The sequence below is a fragment of the Aspergillus homomorphus genome (genome assembly GCF_003184865.1).
Source record: "Aspergillus homomorphus CBS 101889 unplaced genomic scaffold BO97scaffold_6, whole genome shotgun sequence".
NCBI lineage: Eukaryota > Fungi > Ascomycota > Eurotiomycetes > Eurotiales > Aspergillaceae > Aspergillus > Aspergillus homomorphus.
Genome location: NW_020291892.1, coordinates 1,012,569 through 1,028,240, shown reverse-complemented (window position 1 = coordinate 1,028,240; position 15,672 = coordinate 1,012,569). Strand labels below are relative to the sequence as shown.

General features: G+C 50.1%; 4 protein-coding genes across 4 annotated transcripts; 1 reads left to right on the top strand and 3 right to left on the bottom strand.

Moving 5' to 3' along the window:
* Positions 1-1,207: 1,207 nt before the first annotated feature.
* On the top strand, positions 1,208-2,485 carry BO97DRAFT_463344 (MCT family MFS transporter; the record flags this gene model as incomplete). Its single annotated transcript, XM_025699456.1, has 2 exons — positions 1,208-1,417; positions 1,469-2,485. The coding sequence occupies 2 exons, from the start codon at positions 1,208-1,210 to the stop codon at positions 2,477-2,479; spliced, it is 1,221 nt and encodes a 406-aa protein (XP_025554457.1). The 3' UTR covers positions 2,480-2,485.
* A 618-nt stretch (positions 2,486-3,103) lies between these two features.
* BO97DRAFT_422089 (cytochrome P450) lies at positions 3,104-3,631 on the bottom strand (the record flags this gene model as incomplete). Its single annotated transcript, XM_025696759.1, has 2 exons — positions 3,104-3,478; positions 3,536-3,631. The coding sequence occupies 2 exons, from the start codon at positions 3,629-3,631 to the stop codon at positions 3,104-3,106; spliced, it is 471 nt and encodes a 156-aa protein (XP_025554456.1).
* A 2,302-nt stretch (positions 3,632-5,933) lies between these two features.
* axeA (putative acetyl xylan esterase) lies at positions 5,934-7,577 on the bottom strand. Its single transcript, XM_025699455.1, has 3 exons — positions 6,977-7,577; positions 6,623-6,879; positions 5,934-6,530 (listed from the first exon to the last, which is right to left on the bottom strand). The coding sequence occupies exons 1-3, from the start codon at positions 7,185-7,187 to the stop codon at positions 6,072-6,074; spliced, it is 927 nt and encodes a 308-aa protein (XP_025554455.1). The 5' UTR covers positions 7,188-7,577; the 3' UTR covers positions 5,934-6,071.
* A 416-nt stretch (positions 7,578-7,993) lies between these two features.
* Positions 7,994-10,477, bottom strand: BO97DRAFT_242150 (flavin-containing monooxygenase). The gene is made up of 2 exons (XM_025690799.1): positions 10,197-10,477; positions 7,994-10,087 (listed from the first exon to the last, which is right to left on the bottom strand). Exon 2 carries the CDS (start codon positions 9,997-9,999, stop codon positions 8,353-8,355), a length of 1,647 nt encoding a protein of 548 aa, XP_025554454.1. The 5' UTR covers positions 10,000-10,087; positions 10,197-10,477; the 3' UTR covers positions 7,994-8,352.
* Positions 10,478-15,672: the final 5,195 nt, after the last annotated feature.

Sequence of the window (15,672 nt, the reverse complement as noted above, 5' to 3'; positions counted from 1 at the left end):
TTTAGGCAGAATGTTTCTGCCTAATTCTTGCCTGATTTGTGCCTAATCCTGCCTAATTCTGCCTGATTCAGGTATAACGGTTAACCGCGGTTAACCGTTATACCTGCGGTTAATCTGATTTTTATACCTTAACCTGACCGCCAGGTTAAGGTCAGGTTAAGGTTAAGGTATAACGGTCAGGTTAAGCCACTCTAACCTATAGTCAGGTATAAAAATTCCTATTAATCTGACCTAACCTGGCTGTTAGCTACTCTAGTTGTTGGGAATAGCTTCAAGTTTAGTGGGTGCATTCGCAATTTTGGAGGTGGGCGGGTCGACCATGAATTACATTAAACTATGTAACCTAGTTCTTTCCAACTAAAGGCGTGGTGGTTGGGTTCTCAGCTTCAAGGATAATTTAAGCCATCTCTTGTACTTGGAAGTGCCTAGGAGCACCACATATATCTAGTAATACTATCCATGCTACTAGTGCTTCTTCCTGTCGTATAGATAATTTATGCTTGTCATTGTGGAGTTCTCCCTGAAGTTGACATCCCTTCAATTGATCATATAGGGTTTAGGGATGCAAGTTATAAATCTTAATAGCTTGCTCAATACCGAATTCTTTTTCATTTTCTAGATCTTGAATCACGCATTGGATCCTGCCTTCTTGCTCCATTGATTCTTGCCTTGATTTACGCGCTTTTTGTGGCATGGTGGGTGGTTGAAAATGGTGTGCAGCGACCGCGCTCTATCCGCACGTATCGGACCGAAGAGTGTTGCTTCCAACGAGCACCGAAGGGCGATTAACGGAAATGGCTCGTATGAATTATTCCTACTCCGCCGGAATCATCGCCGCGAAGCCGTAGCAAGGTCAGTAACTTGATAGCCAAGAACGGACAGGCCTATGCGGTGGCAGTCCCTTATGGTACTCAGGGTAGCTTATGCGAGGCCGACGGCCGACGCCACTGGGGGGTTCGGGGTCTTGTCCCTAAATTCACTCGATGGCTTGTTCCGGTCTTCCTATATAAACTCGACACTTCCTCGCTAAAACCCGACAAATACCACTCAAAATTTCACTTCCTCACTCCGCAATATGACAGTGCAAGATCTGGAAGCCGGCTCCCAAGTCGCAGTCAACGACCAACCACCTGAGAAGTCACCCGGGAAGGCTGCCGTCAGCCCATGGCATCCGAGTCAGTACCCCGACGGAGGAGTGAAAGCCTGGATGGTGACGGCCGGCGCTTTTAGCTGCGTCTTCTGCAGCTTTGGCTGGATCAACTGTGAGTATAGACATACTTGTAATGAAGAGAAAGCTAACAGGAGACCAGGTATCGGCATCTTCCAAGACTACTACCAGTCCCACCAACTACAGTCCTACTCTTCGAGCACAATTGCGTGGATTGCTTCGCTTGAACTCTTCATCATGTTTGCAGGTGTATGCACACCATTGCCCCAATCCCAAACGCAAATCTAACAACTCTGAAAGAGTCCCATCGTCGGTCGGTTCTACGATAACTACGGCCCTCGCTACATCATCCTGACGGGCACTTTCTTCCACGTCTTCGGACTCCTGATGACATCCCTGTGCAAAGGATACTACCAAATCCTGCTCGCGCAGGGCGTCTGCTCCGCCATCGGGACGAGCTGCCTCTTCTCGCCCGCCACAAACTGCGTGCTTACTTGGTTCCACAAGAAACGCGCATTTGCCATTGGCATCGTTGCTGGCGGCTCGAGTCTCGGCGGGGTCATTTTCCCCATCATGCTGAACCATCTGATCCGGCAAGTCGGGTTCGGATGGGCGATTCGCATCGCTGCGTTCATGATTCTCGGCATGCTGATTTTTGGCAACTTGACTCTGTCTTCGCGACTACCTCCGAGCCCGAAGGAGCTGAAACTGGTGCAATACTTCGCCCCGCTGAAAGAAAAAACCTATCTGTCGACAACAGTGGGCTCTTTCCTCTTCTATTTGGGAATGTTCCTGCCCATCAACTACATCCAGTACCAAGCCACGTCTTACGGCATGTCCGAGAGCCTCGCGGAGTACCTCATCCCGATTCTCAATGCGACCAGCCTGTTCGGCCGGATCCTGCCTGGCTGGATAGGTGACAAGGTGGGCCGCTACAACACGCAGATTGCGACATGTCTGTTCTCGGGAATTATCGCTTTGGCGCTCTGGATTCCGGCGAAACACACTGCGCCGCTGATCGTCTTTGCGGCGCTGTATGGTTTTGGATCAGGGGCTTTCGTGTCACTGCTTCCTGCGATGATCGCCCAGATCTCAGATGTTCGCGAGATTGGGCTAAGAGTGGGGTTGGAGTTCGCGGTTATGTCTGTTGCGGCGCTCGTCAGCAATCTAATCGGAGGCGCGCTGATTCAGCACGATCATGGCTCGTTTCGCGACCTGCAGATCTTCTGCGGGGTTGTACTTCTCGCGGGCAGTGTTGGGTTCATCATGGCGAGGCTGTCGCTAAACAGGAAGCTTTTGGCGATGGTGTGAATACGGGATAGACATTTTGTTTTCTCTGCGGTCTTTTCGGTGAGGTCAAGGCTGCTGCTGCCTTTCGGTAGATACTTCCCTACAGATACACTTGCTGTTTCTTTTGTACTTTATGTGTGATCTTCTCTTCTCTTACTGTGCATAGAGGGACTATCTAGTGCTAGTTCCTAATGCATCAATATGGTTGATACATAGGTAAACAGGATTGTATGTCTAGTCATTCATCAACTAAAAGTACCTCCTGGCAGGTTCTTTCCCAGCCTGCATCAGGCGCCCCGAGGTCGGGCCGGGTAAAGCTTATGCGAGCCCTAACCGCTTATGCGAACACCGAGGTAAGGGCGATAGCAAAGTTCAGGGGGGGCGAGAACGAACCACTCATATTGTGCACCGCAGTGGATTCGTCTTGATTACAAGGAGCCGATGATTGGTCAAATTTCTGATGTTTCGGTTTCTGCGTTGCAAGGATGTCCTTCTCATACCCAGACACACCTCCACAGGGCAAGCGCGAGGACCCTGCCCGAATGCGACTTGTGGTGCAGCCCTCTGGTTGAATTTGTCATTCTGTATCCAGCGACCAGGCTTTAAGAGCGCCAGATCTGGATTATCCCACGGCTGTTGCCCGCCTTATAACCCAGTAGATAGTTTGGAAACATCACCAGGGCTGACTAGGGCAGGTTGCAGGAGTACGCACGTCACAATTGTGCCCTTGGGAACAGCGTGCCCGAGAATCTGGGTGTCAGTTAGGGCTTGTCGGTCAAAGGCTGTTGCGAGGTTCGTGAAGCGGAGGATCTCTTGTACGGCCGCTTTGAGGTAGGGGACGTCTGTGTTGAGGATTTCTTGAATTGTTCGGGAGCGTCCGGTCCTCGTGGCTGGCATATACCCTTTTTCAAGGGCGCGACGGAGGTTGGACTGGATCTCAGGAAAGTCGGTGAGGTACTTGAAACCCCAGCAGAGCGTGGTTCTGGTGGTCTCGTATGCGGCGATGGTGAAGCCTGCGACCTGGATGGGTTAGTGTCAGCTCTCGGGCTCACCGGTTGTGAGAATGTTGTATCCAACCTCGTCAATTATCACGCGTGAGAAATAATCGGGCTTTCGTCCCTCCTTATCAACCAGGTCCCTCTCATGGGCAACCATATGCTTGACAGCGGACATTGCAATATTTTTCTTTTTCCCGTGAATCTTCGTAACTGCCTTGGTTAATTCTCGTTGAACATGCTCCTCCATCACCATCATCGCATCCGTGAGGATCTTTCTCCGTCAAACAATCTCCCACTTCGCCCTTGGCAGCAAACTCCCCTTCAACTCCCCCATCGTCTTCGTAGGCTGCTGCGTAGTCGCCAAGTATTAGGGTTGGGGGGCGGGAGGGGTTGGTGAAAAACTTGGATTAGAGGGACATTGAGGGTTCGGAGGAGCGATGTAGTTAGGTTGTGAATGTGTTTGTGGGGTTGGCTTTCAGGTGGGAAAGAAGGGAGGGGATGTCGCCGAGGATGGAGATTGCTGAAGGTGGGTTGTAGGGGATTGATGCGATAGGGGAGGGGCGGAGGAGGTGATAGAGAAGGTAACTGATTAAGCCGCCGGAGAAGATGGCGAGGGTGTAGGTGAGGCCCATAGCTGAATTTAGCTTGTAGGCAAGAGGTTGCTAGCAATTGGGTGACAGCTCATGGAGAGAGTTGTATAGCTCCTGAAGTCAACGCTGCTGAAGCTGAATTGGTAAATTTCGGTCATACTTCTATGCTGCGTCATTTTGTGGGCTAGATGCTGCGTCGGCGCTGTAACGCTGACTGCGCGTTTGTTTGCTGGCGTCGCTGCCTGTCTCGACGCACCATGCATGCCTATTTGCAGAAGGCTCTGTCTGTAACAATTCGAACACAGACAGAATCAAATCTTTTTTCCACCATGGCGTATCGGCGTTCCTCGCGAAAGATTGAAGTGATGATCCCAGTCTTAAGCAGGAAGGCTAGGGAAGAGCTGGATAGGAGAGTTGAAGCTACAAAGATAAGGGATAATTTGGAACATATGGGCTGTGTGCTTGTACTACAGGAGGTCCCAAAGCTTAAAGTTAGCTATTGCCAGGTGGGGAATTGTAGGATCAAGAGACGCATGGGAGACCCAAGTATTTAGTCTACATATCATGTGGCTTTAGTGGATCCTGCAGGTATGTTATTTTGGTTGGATTACTATAGAAGTGATGCTAAATATCTAAAAGCCCATGCAAGATATTATCATATTACTTGCCTGGAGCGCCTCTTTCCAGACCTTCTATCTTTAATCCAGAGCAAGTACTTGAAGGTTAATAGCTACATATCCACTCCTATGGATACTTGGCTTGACTTAAGCTGTGCTGTGCAGGCCATTGATGATTGGTTTTGCTATAAGGAACAAGTGCATAGGCTTGACTGTTACTACCGATTCAAGCAAGCATATAATATTTGGAAGGGTAACTTAAGCCTGTGTTGGCTGGAACACTAGCTTGACCATGATGAAGAGCCAGACAATAACTGTTATCACTGTCTAATGGTGCCAGGACCACAGGAGCCTTGACAGGGTGACTACTTCTATAAAGAGCTTCAACCCATGCTACTAAGTAAACTACTAGCAAGCTTAGTTACTGTGCCACATCTTGATAAATGGTAGCACTAGATATAGCAATAAATCTATTTATTCTAAAAGAGTTTATTGTAGTTACTACAAGTCTTAGTACTTGCTGGTGATTGTAACCCAGCCCCCTCAAGAATTTGCTAGAAATAGGGACAGTAGCTTGATTAGGGGCCAGTATTATCTCAAAGATTATATTAGGAGATTATATCTGCTTCTTTGACTAGTAAAATCCACGAAGGGCTATAAAGTCTAGTAATTCTAGAATACCTAGCATATTAGAACAATAAGATGCCTCTCAAGTATAGGCAGGCAGTATCTGATAATATTTGTCATGGTGGAACTTGGAAACTTGAACCAGTGTTATACCAAGAGGAGACCAGCTAGTTTACTAAAACCCTGCTAATAGCCTAAATAGAGGTCCAGCGCATCCAAGGCTTGATATTAGTGATTTTGGGCTGCTGGTTATTAGAATAAAAGAGTAGATGCGAGGTAAACCAAAGATTCCATTAGATATAATAATATAGCTAGTATCCGAGCACTCGGTAAAGGGAACAGTCAGCGCTCGGCGTTAAGGAAACGATGTATCCATCCGTCCTCTTTCGGGGAGAACGGTTCACATTGGTGAGCTCGAGTCGACTCGGCTCGCTAGGGGAGGGAAGTGAGGTGTCAGATCGTTGAAAAACTGGGCTGGCGACCCCTGCTTCGTTAGCGGAGAGGGTTTATGACTCGCCGTCTCATTTTATATAGAACATGTCTTTTTGGCGTTGAGTTATATAGTATATAGACGGTTAAGGCCCGACGTGGTTTGTCTCATTTACTCAGCATCGAAGGGGTTCGATTACGCTGCGGAGGATAGTTGGCCTAATGCAATCATCCATCATATCTCTCAACTAAAATCCCCTATCAAAAGAATGAATACTCGAGTCCTGCCTACCTCCACCCCATCACCCTCCAACTACATTCTCCCCAAACCACTCACGCAAATCCAAACCACTCACGCAAACCCAAACCAAGCCATATCCTGATCCCCATGAATCGGCACCGTGTGCCCAACGCCCGTGGCATAGATCCCCTGCAACTTATCCCCCCAGACAGTGGTGACATAGTTGTACTGCGGGGTGTTGGCCTCTGTCCTGGCGGGCGCATCGTAGTTGTACCCGAACACGCCGGCCCACTGCTTGACGGTCTCGTAGTAGTTCTGCGGGTACAGCGTGGTGTCGGCGCTACCGTGGTAGATCTGCATGCGGGGCCGCGCGCCGTTGTACCCGGGGTCCATGGCCTCGGCAATGGCCGCCCAGTGCGCCGGCGTGGTGATCGACCTGCCCTGCGAGCAGTTGTTGTTCCATGCGTCGACTTGGTTGCTGGAGCTGTAGAAGCAGCCGGCGGGCACGCCCGAGTAGACCGTTGCTGCTGCGAAGAGATTTGGGTAGGTTGCTGCCATTACGTTCTGTTTCTGGGGTTAGTTGTGGGGTGCGGGAAAGAGAGAAGTAGGTTCGTGGGGTTTGGGGCTTGGGAGTATGGGGACTATGCTTAGGTAGTACTGACCGTCATCATTGCGCCGGAACTGGTGCCCGTCACAAACACCTTGCTGGTATCCGCGTTGTACCTAGAGATCGTCCAGGTGACCATGTTGGCGATGGAGTTGCTGTTGCCCCCGCCATTGTGCGTGAGCGTCGCCTCTGAGCTGACGTCCCAGCAGGCGCCCGAGTACGGACTCTGCGGATAGATGACAATGAAGCCGTGCCTCTCGGCCAGAGAGGCGTATGGGGAGTTGGTGTAGTAGGCGTTGGCAGAGCCGGTGCCTTTGTAGTGTTGATGCTTTAGCTTCTTCTTCTTCTTCTTCATAATCTGGAGGTGCGTGCCACTTGGCATTTCAAACGAGAGAACGCAAGCACTTACAGTAATGAATCGCAACAATAATACCGGGCTTGGCGGCTAGATTATTCGGGACATAGATGTACATGCCCACGTTGGTAGGGTTGCTGCCAAAATTGGTGACCTGCTGCAGATATCCAGCCCGAGGATAAAGGGAGTCCGTGTCCCCAAGAACACGGGCACTGCATGCCAGTGCAGAGAGCAGGCAGGTGAGCAGGAATGAGATCGGAAGCATTGTGTTGACAATTTTGATATCCAGATAGTCGGTCGATTTCTGGAATTCTTGCTCAATCTCAAGGTCCAGCGCACTCCTTTTATGCCTCGAGGATATGTATAGTAACGTGCATCACGGCTAAATCCCACTCCCTCAAAACGCTGCTGCACAATCATTCTGAGGTCGACCCGCGACAAACCCCAATTCTGCCTTTGTAGGATATTCAACCGGCGTGGACGGTCGGGGGTATTCTCCGTGGATCAAAAGGCTCAGCCATTCTGCAGGCGCCATTGATGGGGGGGATCGTCTGGGATAAACTGCAGTTGAGGGTTAAGGATCGTCGTTGCCGGGCTGGACTCCGTCACTGAAGGCGTTAGAGTTTGGCACACGGGATCATTTGGCGTTTCAGGCACTGACCCTGGAAATGCGGGGAATCGAGTGCCGGTGGCTGCAAAAGCTATGAATAACCGGGTTTCAGCCGAATTCAAACAGACTTGTTTTGAAGGATTATCCGGCTGCCCCACCTCATATCTTGGGATTTTGACGATGTTGACCTCCGCGTGTCCGATGTTGACAGGCGATGTGAACGATGTGACTGGCATTTAGCAGAGCTTTGCTGAAATTAGGCTGCAAGACTGGACTATGCAAGTAGATCAGTATCGGCTTTATAGCCGAAGAAGGGCCACAACAGGCTTAACTCGAGCGTGGGTATTTATGAAAGGCAGAATGAAGCATTCATGCGCTTGTTAGGCTATGGACTTTTCCATTCAATATGCGCTACTAGACCATTCCGTTGAGAAAAATCCCAACTATCCACCTCTGAAGTACTGGTAGAGAGCCCTACAAGGCGACATGAACATTGACTAGAACTTTATCTTTTGTAGAATGTGTCATGTAGGTAGTATAACACCACAGAAGGTCTTAGTCGTGGGAGAGGGGAGCGCCATTGCCATAAGCCTAGACCAGCCCACTGGCTTGACACACCCTTGGCGAGAATCAAGTGGATAGCAGTCTTGGCTGTCGAGGATCTGGCCATCGAGGTCTCAGAGGACACGCCTCTAGTATCGACACTGCGATCAATATATCCACAAGAGATTGAGAGCTTGTAGCAAGATAGAACACCTCAGCATCAGTTAACAAGTTCTAAAACACTTCAATTATATGAACCGCGCCGATTCCAGTCATCTCAAAGATGCGAACGCAGCTCGCCCAACGTCCCCAAAGGCTCCTGAAACCCAATAAACCCCCTTGCTTTGACCTCCGCCAACTTAGCACGAAACGGGCCGAGCCCTCCAAGATAGAACAAGCTCGTCGGCTTCTTGCCAACGACGTTCTTCCCAAACATCCACGACGGCGCCTTGGCAAAAATTGTCTTGCGCGCGGTCTCATCACAATGCTCCGTCCACCATCTCTCAGCCTCGTGCGTGGCTTCAATCTCACACTGACGCCCGGTTCTCTTGGTAATCTCTTCCGCTCGCCGGATCAGATCGCGCAGGAATTCGACATTTGTCTCCGTGAGGGGCGGCACATTGGAAAACCCAACCATCGGTCCCGAGACGATGAGCAGATTGGGATACCCTGACACCGAGCAGCCCATATAACACTCCGATCCTGTGCGCCTCCAGCGGTCACTCAGATTGTCTCCCTCCTGACGACCTTGGAGGTTGACCCGCGCGTAGCTGCCATCCATCGCATCGAAGCCCGTGGCCACGATGAGGACATCCAGGTCGTGGAGCTTCCCGTCTGCAGTGCGAATGCCCTCGGGAGTGAGTTCCGTGATGGGATGCTCCATCACATCGATAGCATACACATTCTCCCGATTGAATTTCTCGTAATACCCAGAGTCGCTCAACGGCCGCCGAGCATAGGGCTCCTTTGGCGTCAGCACCCTTGCCTTCTGCGGATCCTTCACAATGCTCGCAATCTTGCGACGAATAAACCGACAAACCTCCTCATTAGCCTCCGGATCGGTGGTGATATCGCTGAACCCTCCAAACATAAACTGTATTCCATTGCCAGAGTTCCAAAGCGTCTCGAGGATATTCTCTCGGTCCTCCGGCGCCACTGCGCCAAATTTCCGGGACGATTCGGTGAAGCCCATGGCGATATGCGAGGAAAACACATCCGCCCAGATCTCCGGGTACCGCTCGTTGATCACCGTTCGTTCCTCTTTCGTCATCACCCGATCATTCGCGGGGACGCTGTACTGCGGCCGTCGAATGAACACATGCAACGATTTGACCTTGTCAGCAATTGCAGTCACAACCTGCACCCCGGACGAGCCCACTCCAATCACCCCGACCCGTTTACCTTCCAGCTGAGTCTCTGGATCCCACGATGAGGTATGCACCACCCGGCCCTTGAACGTCTCCATGCCCGGAATGCGCGGTACAAGAGCCTCGTTCAAGAGCCCCAGCGCCGTCACCAGGTATCGCACCACGAACACATCTCCAGTCCGACAATACACCTTCCACCGCTTGGCAGTATCGTCCCATTTCGCCTTCTCCATCTCCGTATCAAGCTGCATATGCCTCCGTAGATCATACCGCGCGACAACATGGCGCAGATACTCCAAGATTTCTGGCTGGGTGGAATACCACTTGGGCGCCGGATAATCCAGCAACAGGTCCCGATCGAAGGAGTAGCGATAGACGTAGCTCCAGGTATCGCTCAGTGCACCAGGGTAACGGTTCCAGTACCACGTGCCACCGACGTCACTGGCTTTGTCGATGGCTTGCACCGTCAACCCTTCCCGGAGGAGGGTGTAGAGGACGTAGATCCCGGCGAAACCAGTACCGACGACCAGGGCGTCGAGGTGGTGTTCTTGGGGCATTGGAATTTCCTCTTTATGTCTAGGCTTGGCTTGGGTGAGTGGATAGAATGGCGATCTAGTTCACAGTGCTGAAGTGATGTGTGTATGGCTGCGAGTAAGAAGATCAGCATCTATTTATAAGCTGAAAGGCACATCATCACCCTGCCTCCCATCTTATAAATCATAAAATCCAATCCTTACCAAATTGAAGCACATACCTACACCTCCCCTCTTTCCTGCGCGTAGCAAACCATGGGTCTCGGAAATGACTGGTTGGGACTACCCCTGTAGGTCGAATTGAAGTGCCTCGGAAGTACTAATTCCAGCGCCACCGGTGTGACTTCAAAACCCCGCATTGGGAAGGAAATAAGGCAGGTCCATGCAGAGCACAAGCATTTCCCCGCTGAGCGCGGATCAAGAGGTGGGAATTTCCGCTGCAGTGAGGTTTTGCTGACGCCATCTGCTTTTCCCCTCCTTGTTGAGTGGGTTTCAGTACTGCAGACCTCAGTATCTATGTCAGAGAGAATGATGGAGCAAACCCCCTGCAGGAGAAAGAAAAAGAGCTGACTGACGTGAGCTTGGTCGAGGTCTGAACATGTTGATCACATGTTGGTCATAGGAAGGAGAGAAGGATTGTACTGGATAGTACTACTTTAAAGATAGGCGGCGGCAGTCGCTCAAAAGGGCTATCGCGCTTCATGACCTACTCTACCCGTGAGATACCTGGTACCGGGTAAATGGAAATCTTACTCCTAGTGTTCAAGCATCATATTGGGACATTTGACATTTCGTAAGAGTCCTAGGTCTTATCAGCATGATATCCTACTCTACTGGAAGAGAGCTCGTATCCAGAAACTTACATGTAACATAATAGCCCTTCATTCACCCGGCGGGTTGGAAATTTCGGCTAGCTGACGCTCTTGCCATCAAGCCTTCAAGTTGTCGAAACGTAGTTCTATGAAATACTAATCCATCTTACTCGTGAAGCTGAAAACGAAATATGCATGATAGGAAGGAGTATACGTACATGCACAATTCACTATCCAAAGCTTGATTCCCCACTGATGATCAGGAAACGCCCCAGGCCACATTCGGAATTAGGAGAACGGCCAGAATCTTCTCCGCACCCTGGATGCAGACAATGAGGGGTGTGGTACATGAAACGGAGTACCTTTCCTATCTGTTGGGGACAGCGCAGATAAGGCTGTGATAAGTGAGAGCCCATTTAGTGACTGATATACCGGCGAAAATTGTATGCATGCGATGATGCCATCCATGGACAGCCAGACCGCATGTACATTCCGTATCGTTGTCCGAGCCCAGCGCATTCCTATTGAGAAGACCCAGGGTTATGTCTACAATAGGTTCGCTAGCCTTGTAAAGCCACTCCGAGTAAATGGTGTTATAGTCGGCCTCAAGATTGCGCACACGACCATGGGTTTTGAGCGTATAAGGATACTCAAGTGGCGCCCAAGTGGTAGTAGACCGACTCGTAAGGAGTAGAGGCCCGATCAGAATATCAGCAAGATGAGGGACTATAGGAGCACGATTGCCAAGGACGACATGCGCATATTGATTCGGCGCAGGGCCACGGTGATCGAGATGATCTATAACATCTGTCTTGTTCGGCCGCATCAGCTCCACAAGGGCACTGACAACCTTAGCAAGCGAGTGATGCTCAGATTGGCAGAGCCTACATCGTGTTATCCACTCCCCCGCATCCTCTGTAACAGTCAGGTCAAAGTCAGTTTGCTCGAAGAGCCATTTGACCACCTATACTGTCTAATCTCCTGTCAATCCTTCCCAGACACTATCCTTGTATGCTCTGATCACAGTAGCATTGCTATGAATGCAGCAGGATGCTCAAATGAGGTACGAGAATCTCAAGCGCAATAGTTCCTGTATTACCAAGGTATTGGTCCCGCGCTCGTTCCTATGGTTGGGCCTTTCTTCTGGCTTCAAACGCCTGCTGTAGCATGATATCTTCGTAGTCCTAATTTTAGCATCGCATGTTAGCATCGAAGTCGTATCAAACTCAGTATCACTTTGAACTGTAGACTAGAGTAGCCATTCACTCTGCAAACTCACTGAGAGGAGCCTTGCTTGTATCAAGAGCAGGGATGACGGGTTGATCAACTTCGGCCTAAGCGATTATTGAGGTAGGCAGCACCGGCAAGCACCACACAAACGGAGAATAGTAATGGAACAAGCGCTAGATCCCAGAGTACCTTATCGACAGGATCGGAATAAGTCTTGGAGATAAGTCATGGTGTGTGTGCCATGATAAGTGATTTGGAGTTGAATGATGGGAAAGGGAAGTCGTCGAAGGCGTTTGCGAGAGGCGGCTATCGTTTATGCTACATTCCAACCCCAGGCAAGCACACCGAGGCCAGAATCGAACCACCAGAGTCAATAGATCTGTGGTATTCTATATATATCTCCAAATACGCAGGTCTAGCAGAGTGAGCACTGTTGAATGATCCAGCCCACACTGCCACGAGATAGGACGGCTAGAATGCTACTTGCTCGACCGCAAGATGAGTACTCCAGATGTTGGCAGCGAAGACGAGCTTCTTCTCAACGCCGGCAGCTTTAGCGTCTCAACGGCTCTGGCTTCAAAGTGCCCCGGCGTGTTTCCGGCGTACTCCAAATACCAAGCTCATCAAGGTAATCTTGATAGCTTCTGCGACTGAACCAGGCCCTCTTCAGACGCGACACATTAGTACTGCAAGGCTATATACATTCAACACGAAGCAGAGCACAGCGCTTTACTTGAGTATGTATAAGAGCCAGAGCCCGCTTCATCGACTGCACCTTCGCAGCCATGATAGACATTCTCTGAATCGCAAACAGACTTAGTGGAACACCTTCCTGTAGGTCCGTATATTGATTCTCCCTTTCACAAAGCCTTAATATCGGCAGAATCAGAATTTCATGCCCTCATCCAGTAGCTTCCATTGTCTAGCAGTGCTTATCCTTTTCGTCAAAGGATATACAAACATAACCCGCCTGTTGTTGCGTTGGGAGGATAGATGCAGGCTCGCAGGATAATAAGAACCCAAGGGCGATGGTCTACCTAGTCAGTAAGCGAGTAAGATACGAGGAATTACGGACCAAAATCAGGAAGGAAAAGTCTTGAGACGTCACTCATATAAATCTACATACAGAATCTCTGAACTAACCGCCTATCTAGGTCGATTCATCCTAATACTCATATCCCTAACACGCACAAGGCGATAAACCATGGCATAGTTCTCGCACAAATCAAGACCGTAGCACTCAATAAAACAAGACTCCAAGGGAAGCAACTCTCCATTGTACACAATTCTCTCTCTCTCTCGAAATTATCCAAAAAAACCCCAACCCACCTCACACCATATACCAATACAGCCTTCACACACCACCCCTCCTCTAATCCAATCCCCAATCCCCAATGCCCAATCCACGAAGGACAAACCTACCACCCAAACACAAACCCAGATCAACAAAGTCAAGGACAATATCTTCTCCTGTATAGAAAACCCCTACGTCATCACTGCCCCGGCTCCGAAGGTCGACTCCAGGGTTCAACCTCCACCCTCTATATCCGAACGCAGACCCTACTGTACCACCAGCAAATCACCACCACCATCTCTACAAGACGACAACAAAGAAAAGGACACAAAGAAGTTGAACCCCTCGCATCCGAGATAACTCCCCAACTCTCGCATCCGAACCACCATTCCCATCCGAAAGTTGAACCCTTCGGCCGAAGTCCACGATGCGAGGGGATCGATCATACGGTTCGTTTGGCCGTTCGTTTACCCCAGGTCGATCTCCTCCGGCCATTCAGGAATGCAGCCAGCCCCTGAAACATTAAGTAAGGAGGGCTGGAACTCTACGATGACAACATGAACAGCGAAAGGGTTCGAGTCGGTTACATTTGGCAGCTCGGTTGGTTTGGATTGGTTGCTTGGGCTGGACTACTTCCTCGAAAATGAATGCAGGTGCTACGACGTCATCGTTCGTTCTCTTTGCTTTGCTTTGTTCCCTACGGTGCAGTAGAATCGCACGATCGCTTGCTTTTCTTCCCAAATCATCAGGGAAAGGATAAGACAGCCAGCGAATCTACTCGTCCTCGAGGCGAGCATCCCCTCCCTGCTCCATCCTCTCGTAGAGAAAAAAACCGAGAGAAGAAGAGGGTGATCCAACCGACCCGACAAGAGCCGACCCAAACAAGCAACAACAGCGCCCCCCAAACGTCCATCGCGCGTTGCGCTTAAATCAAGAGGCAGTAGCAGATAAGGTAGGTAGGGTCGGAGGTATGTAGAACCCTGCAGCCGAAGCCACCAGACCCCAAAACACCATGCCACCCAGCACCACCGTCCACTTACCTTCAAATCTAGCACAGCTCTAGAATTAGATGGTAAGGCTGTTGTAGAGTAAGTTAGACCTCCGTTCTAGAGTAGTAACTTACTTCTCCTCATTTCTCCATTGGATTCCAATCCCTGTCTAGCAGGATCAAATCAAGAGGAAAGAAAGAAGATGGCATGATCATTTCCCTCCCGTCTTGGGTCGTGAACCGAAAGGATTATTCGGCGGTTAGGTAAGGTATAAAGATAATAGGGGAAAGGATAACGGCGGAAGACTCCAGTCGAATTAGTTGGTATACAGTCAGTAGCTTCTCGGGATCTGGAACAATACAATAGTTCAGCAGAGAGCGAGGGGCAAGAAATTAATCCAAATCCCGATGCAGCGGGCTATCATGACCGCCCAGCAAGCATGTCGGGGTTATCTTCGCATGGCGATCTGTACTGTATAGAGTGAATGCAGAAGGGGGGTTGAGGGCGATTAGATCTCATCCTCGGGTTTTATTCATCAATGTACATTTCTTTTGGTGGGGACGTACCTACTTTGAACAAACAGCCTAGGGATAATTCTATATAGAAATCTATAAACAGGACGCCTGCAAGAAAACAAACAATAGTCTATCTGTTCTATCTCCACCACAAAAGCCATCATCTCGGGCCCATTTACCCAAACTTTAAAAAGATTCCAGGTCCTGGTCCAGGTTCCAGTTCAATGAATCTGGGAATTTCAGATCAGGCCAGACAGAATTCTCGGAGCCGAAGGAACAAATCACTGAGCCTCTTACCTCCGAGGCCGAAGAGTTCTTTTCTCTAGCAGAAGAAACTCGACCCCGCGGAGATTATCACCGTGCAACACAACCGTGCAACAAAATGGAGGGAGGGGAGGAAGAGCACTAAGTCAATGCAGTCTAGACTTGATGGACTAAAGTGTAGTTGGGTCGACCGTTAGAACTTGGAAACGCCGCTCCTCTCGCCCTCTCTTTCTCTCCCTCTCGGTCGGTCTTATCGCCGGATGTCTCCGAAGAGTGCGCGCTTCGGCCGGTAAGGAAACGGACTCAGTTGTATGGCACGTGGGAAATAGAGGAAAATGGCTTGTCTCCGCAGCCGAAAATGATGGGGACAGGGCCGTCTGGCCCTCATCCATCGTCGTCATGGCATGGCGCGCTCCTATCGGGTCAAGGCCACCATCGTCATCTCGTGTACAGTACACACGCGTTAAAATGCCTCAGCCCTTAAGCCTCCGGCCGGATCGCCTCATGCGGACGTTGAACCCGTTGTCGTGGGACTGCACTAAAGTTTGGGTAGATTGCTGACCGTGTAATGGATGACCTTTCTCCCTCCCGCC

Bases quoted from the DNA above. Each gene is read 5' to 3' on its own strand.
- axeA (XM_025699455.1), bottom strand. From the start codon at position 7,187: ATGCTTCCGATCTCATTCCTGCTCACCTGCCTGCTCTCTGCACTGGCA. The intron at 6,880-6,976 runs GTAAGTGCTTGC...AACACTACAAAG, and splicing joins TATTGTTGCGATTCATTACT to GCACCGGCTCTGCCAACGCC. The intron at 6,531-6,622 runs GTCAGTACTACC...AACTAACCCCAG, and splicing joins GTTCCGGCGCAATGATGACG to AAACAGAACGTAATGGCAGC.
- BO97DRAFT_242150 (XM_025690799.1), bottom strand. From the start codon at position 9,999: ATGCCCCAAGAACACCACCTCGACGCCCTGGTCGTCGGTACTGGTTTC.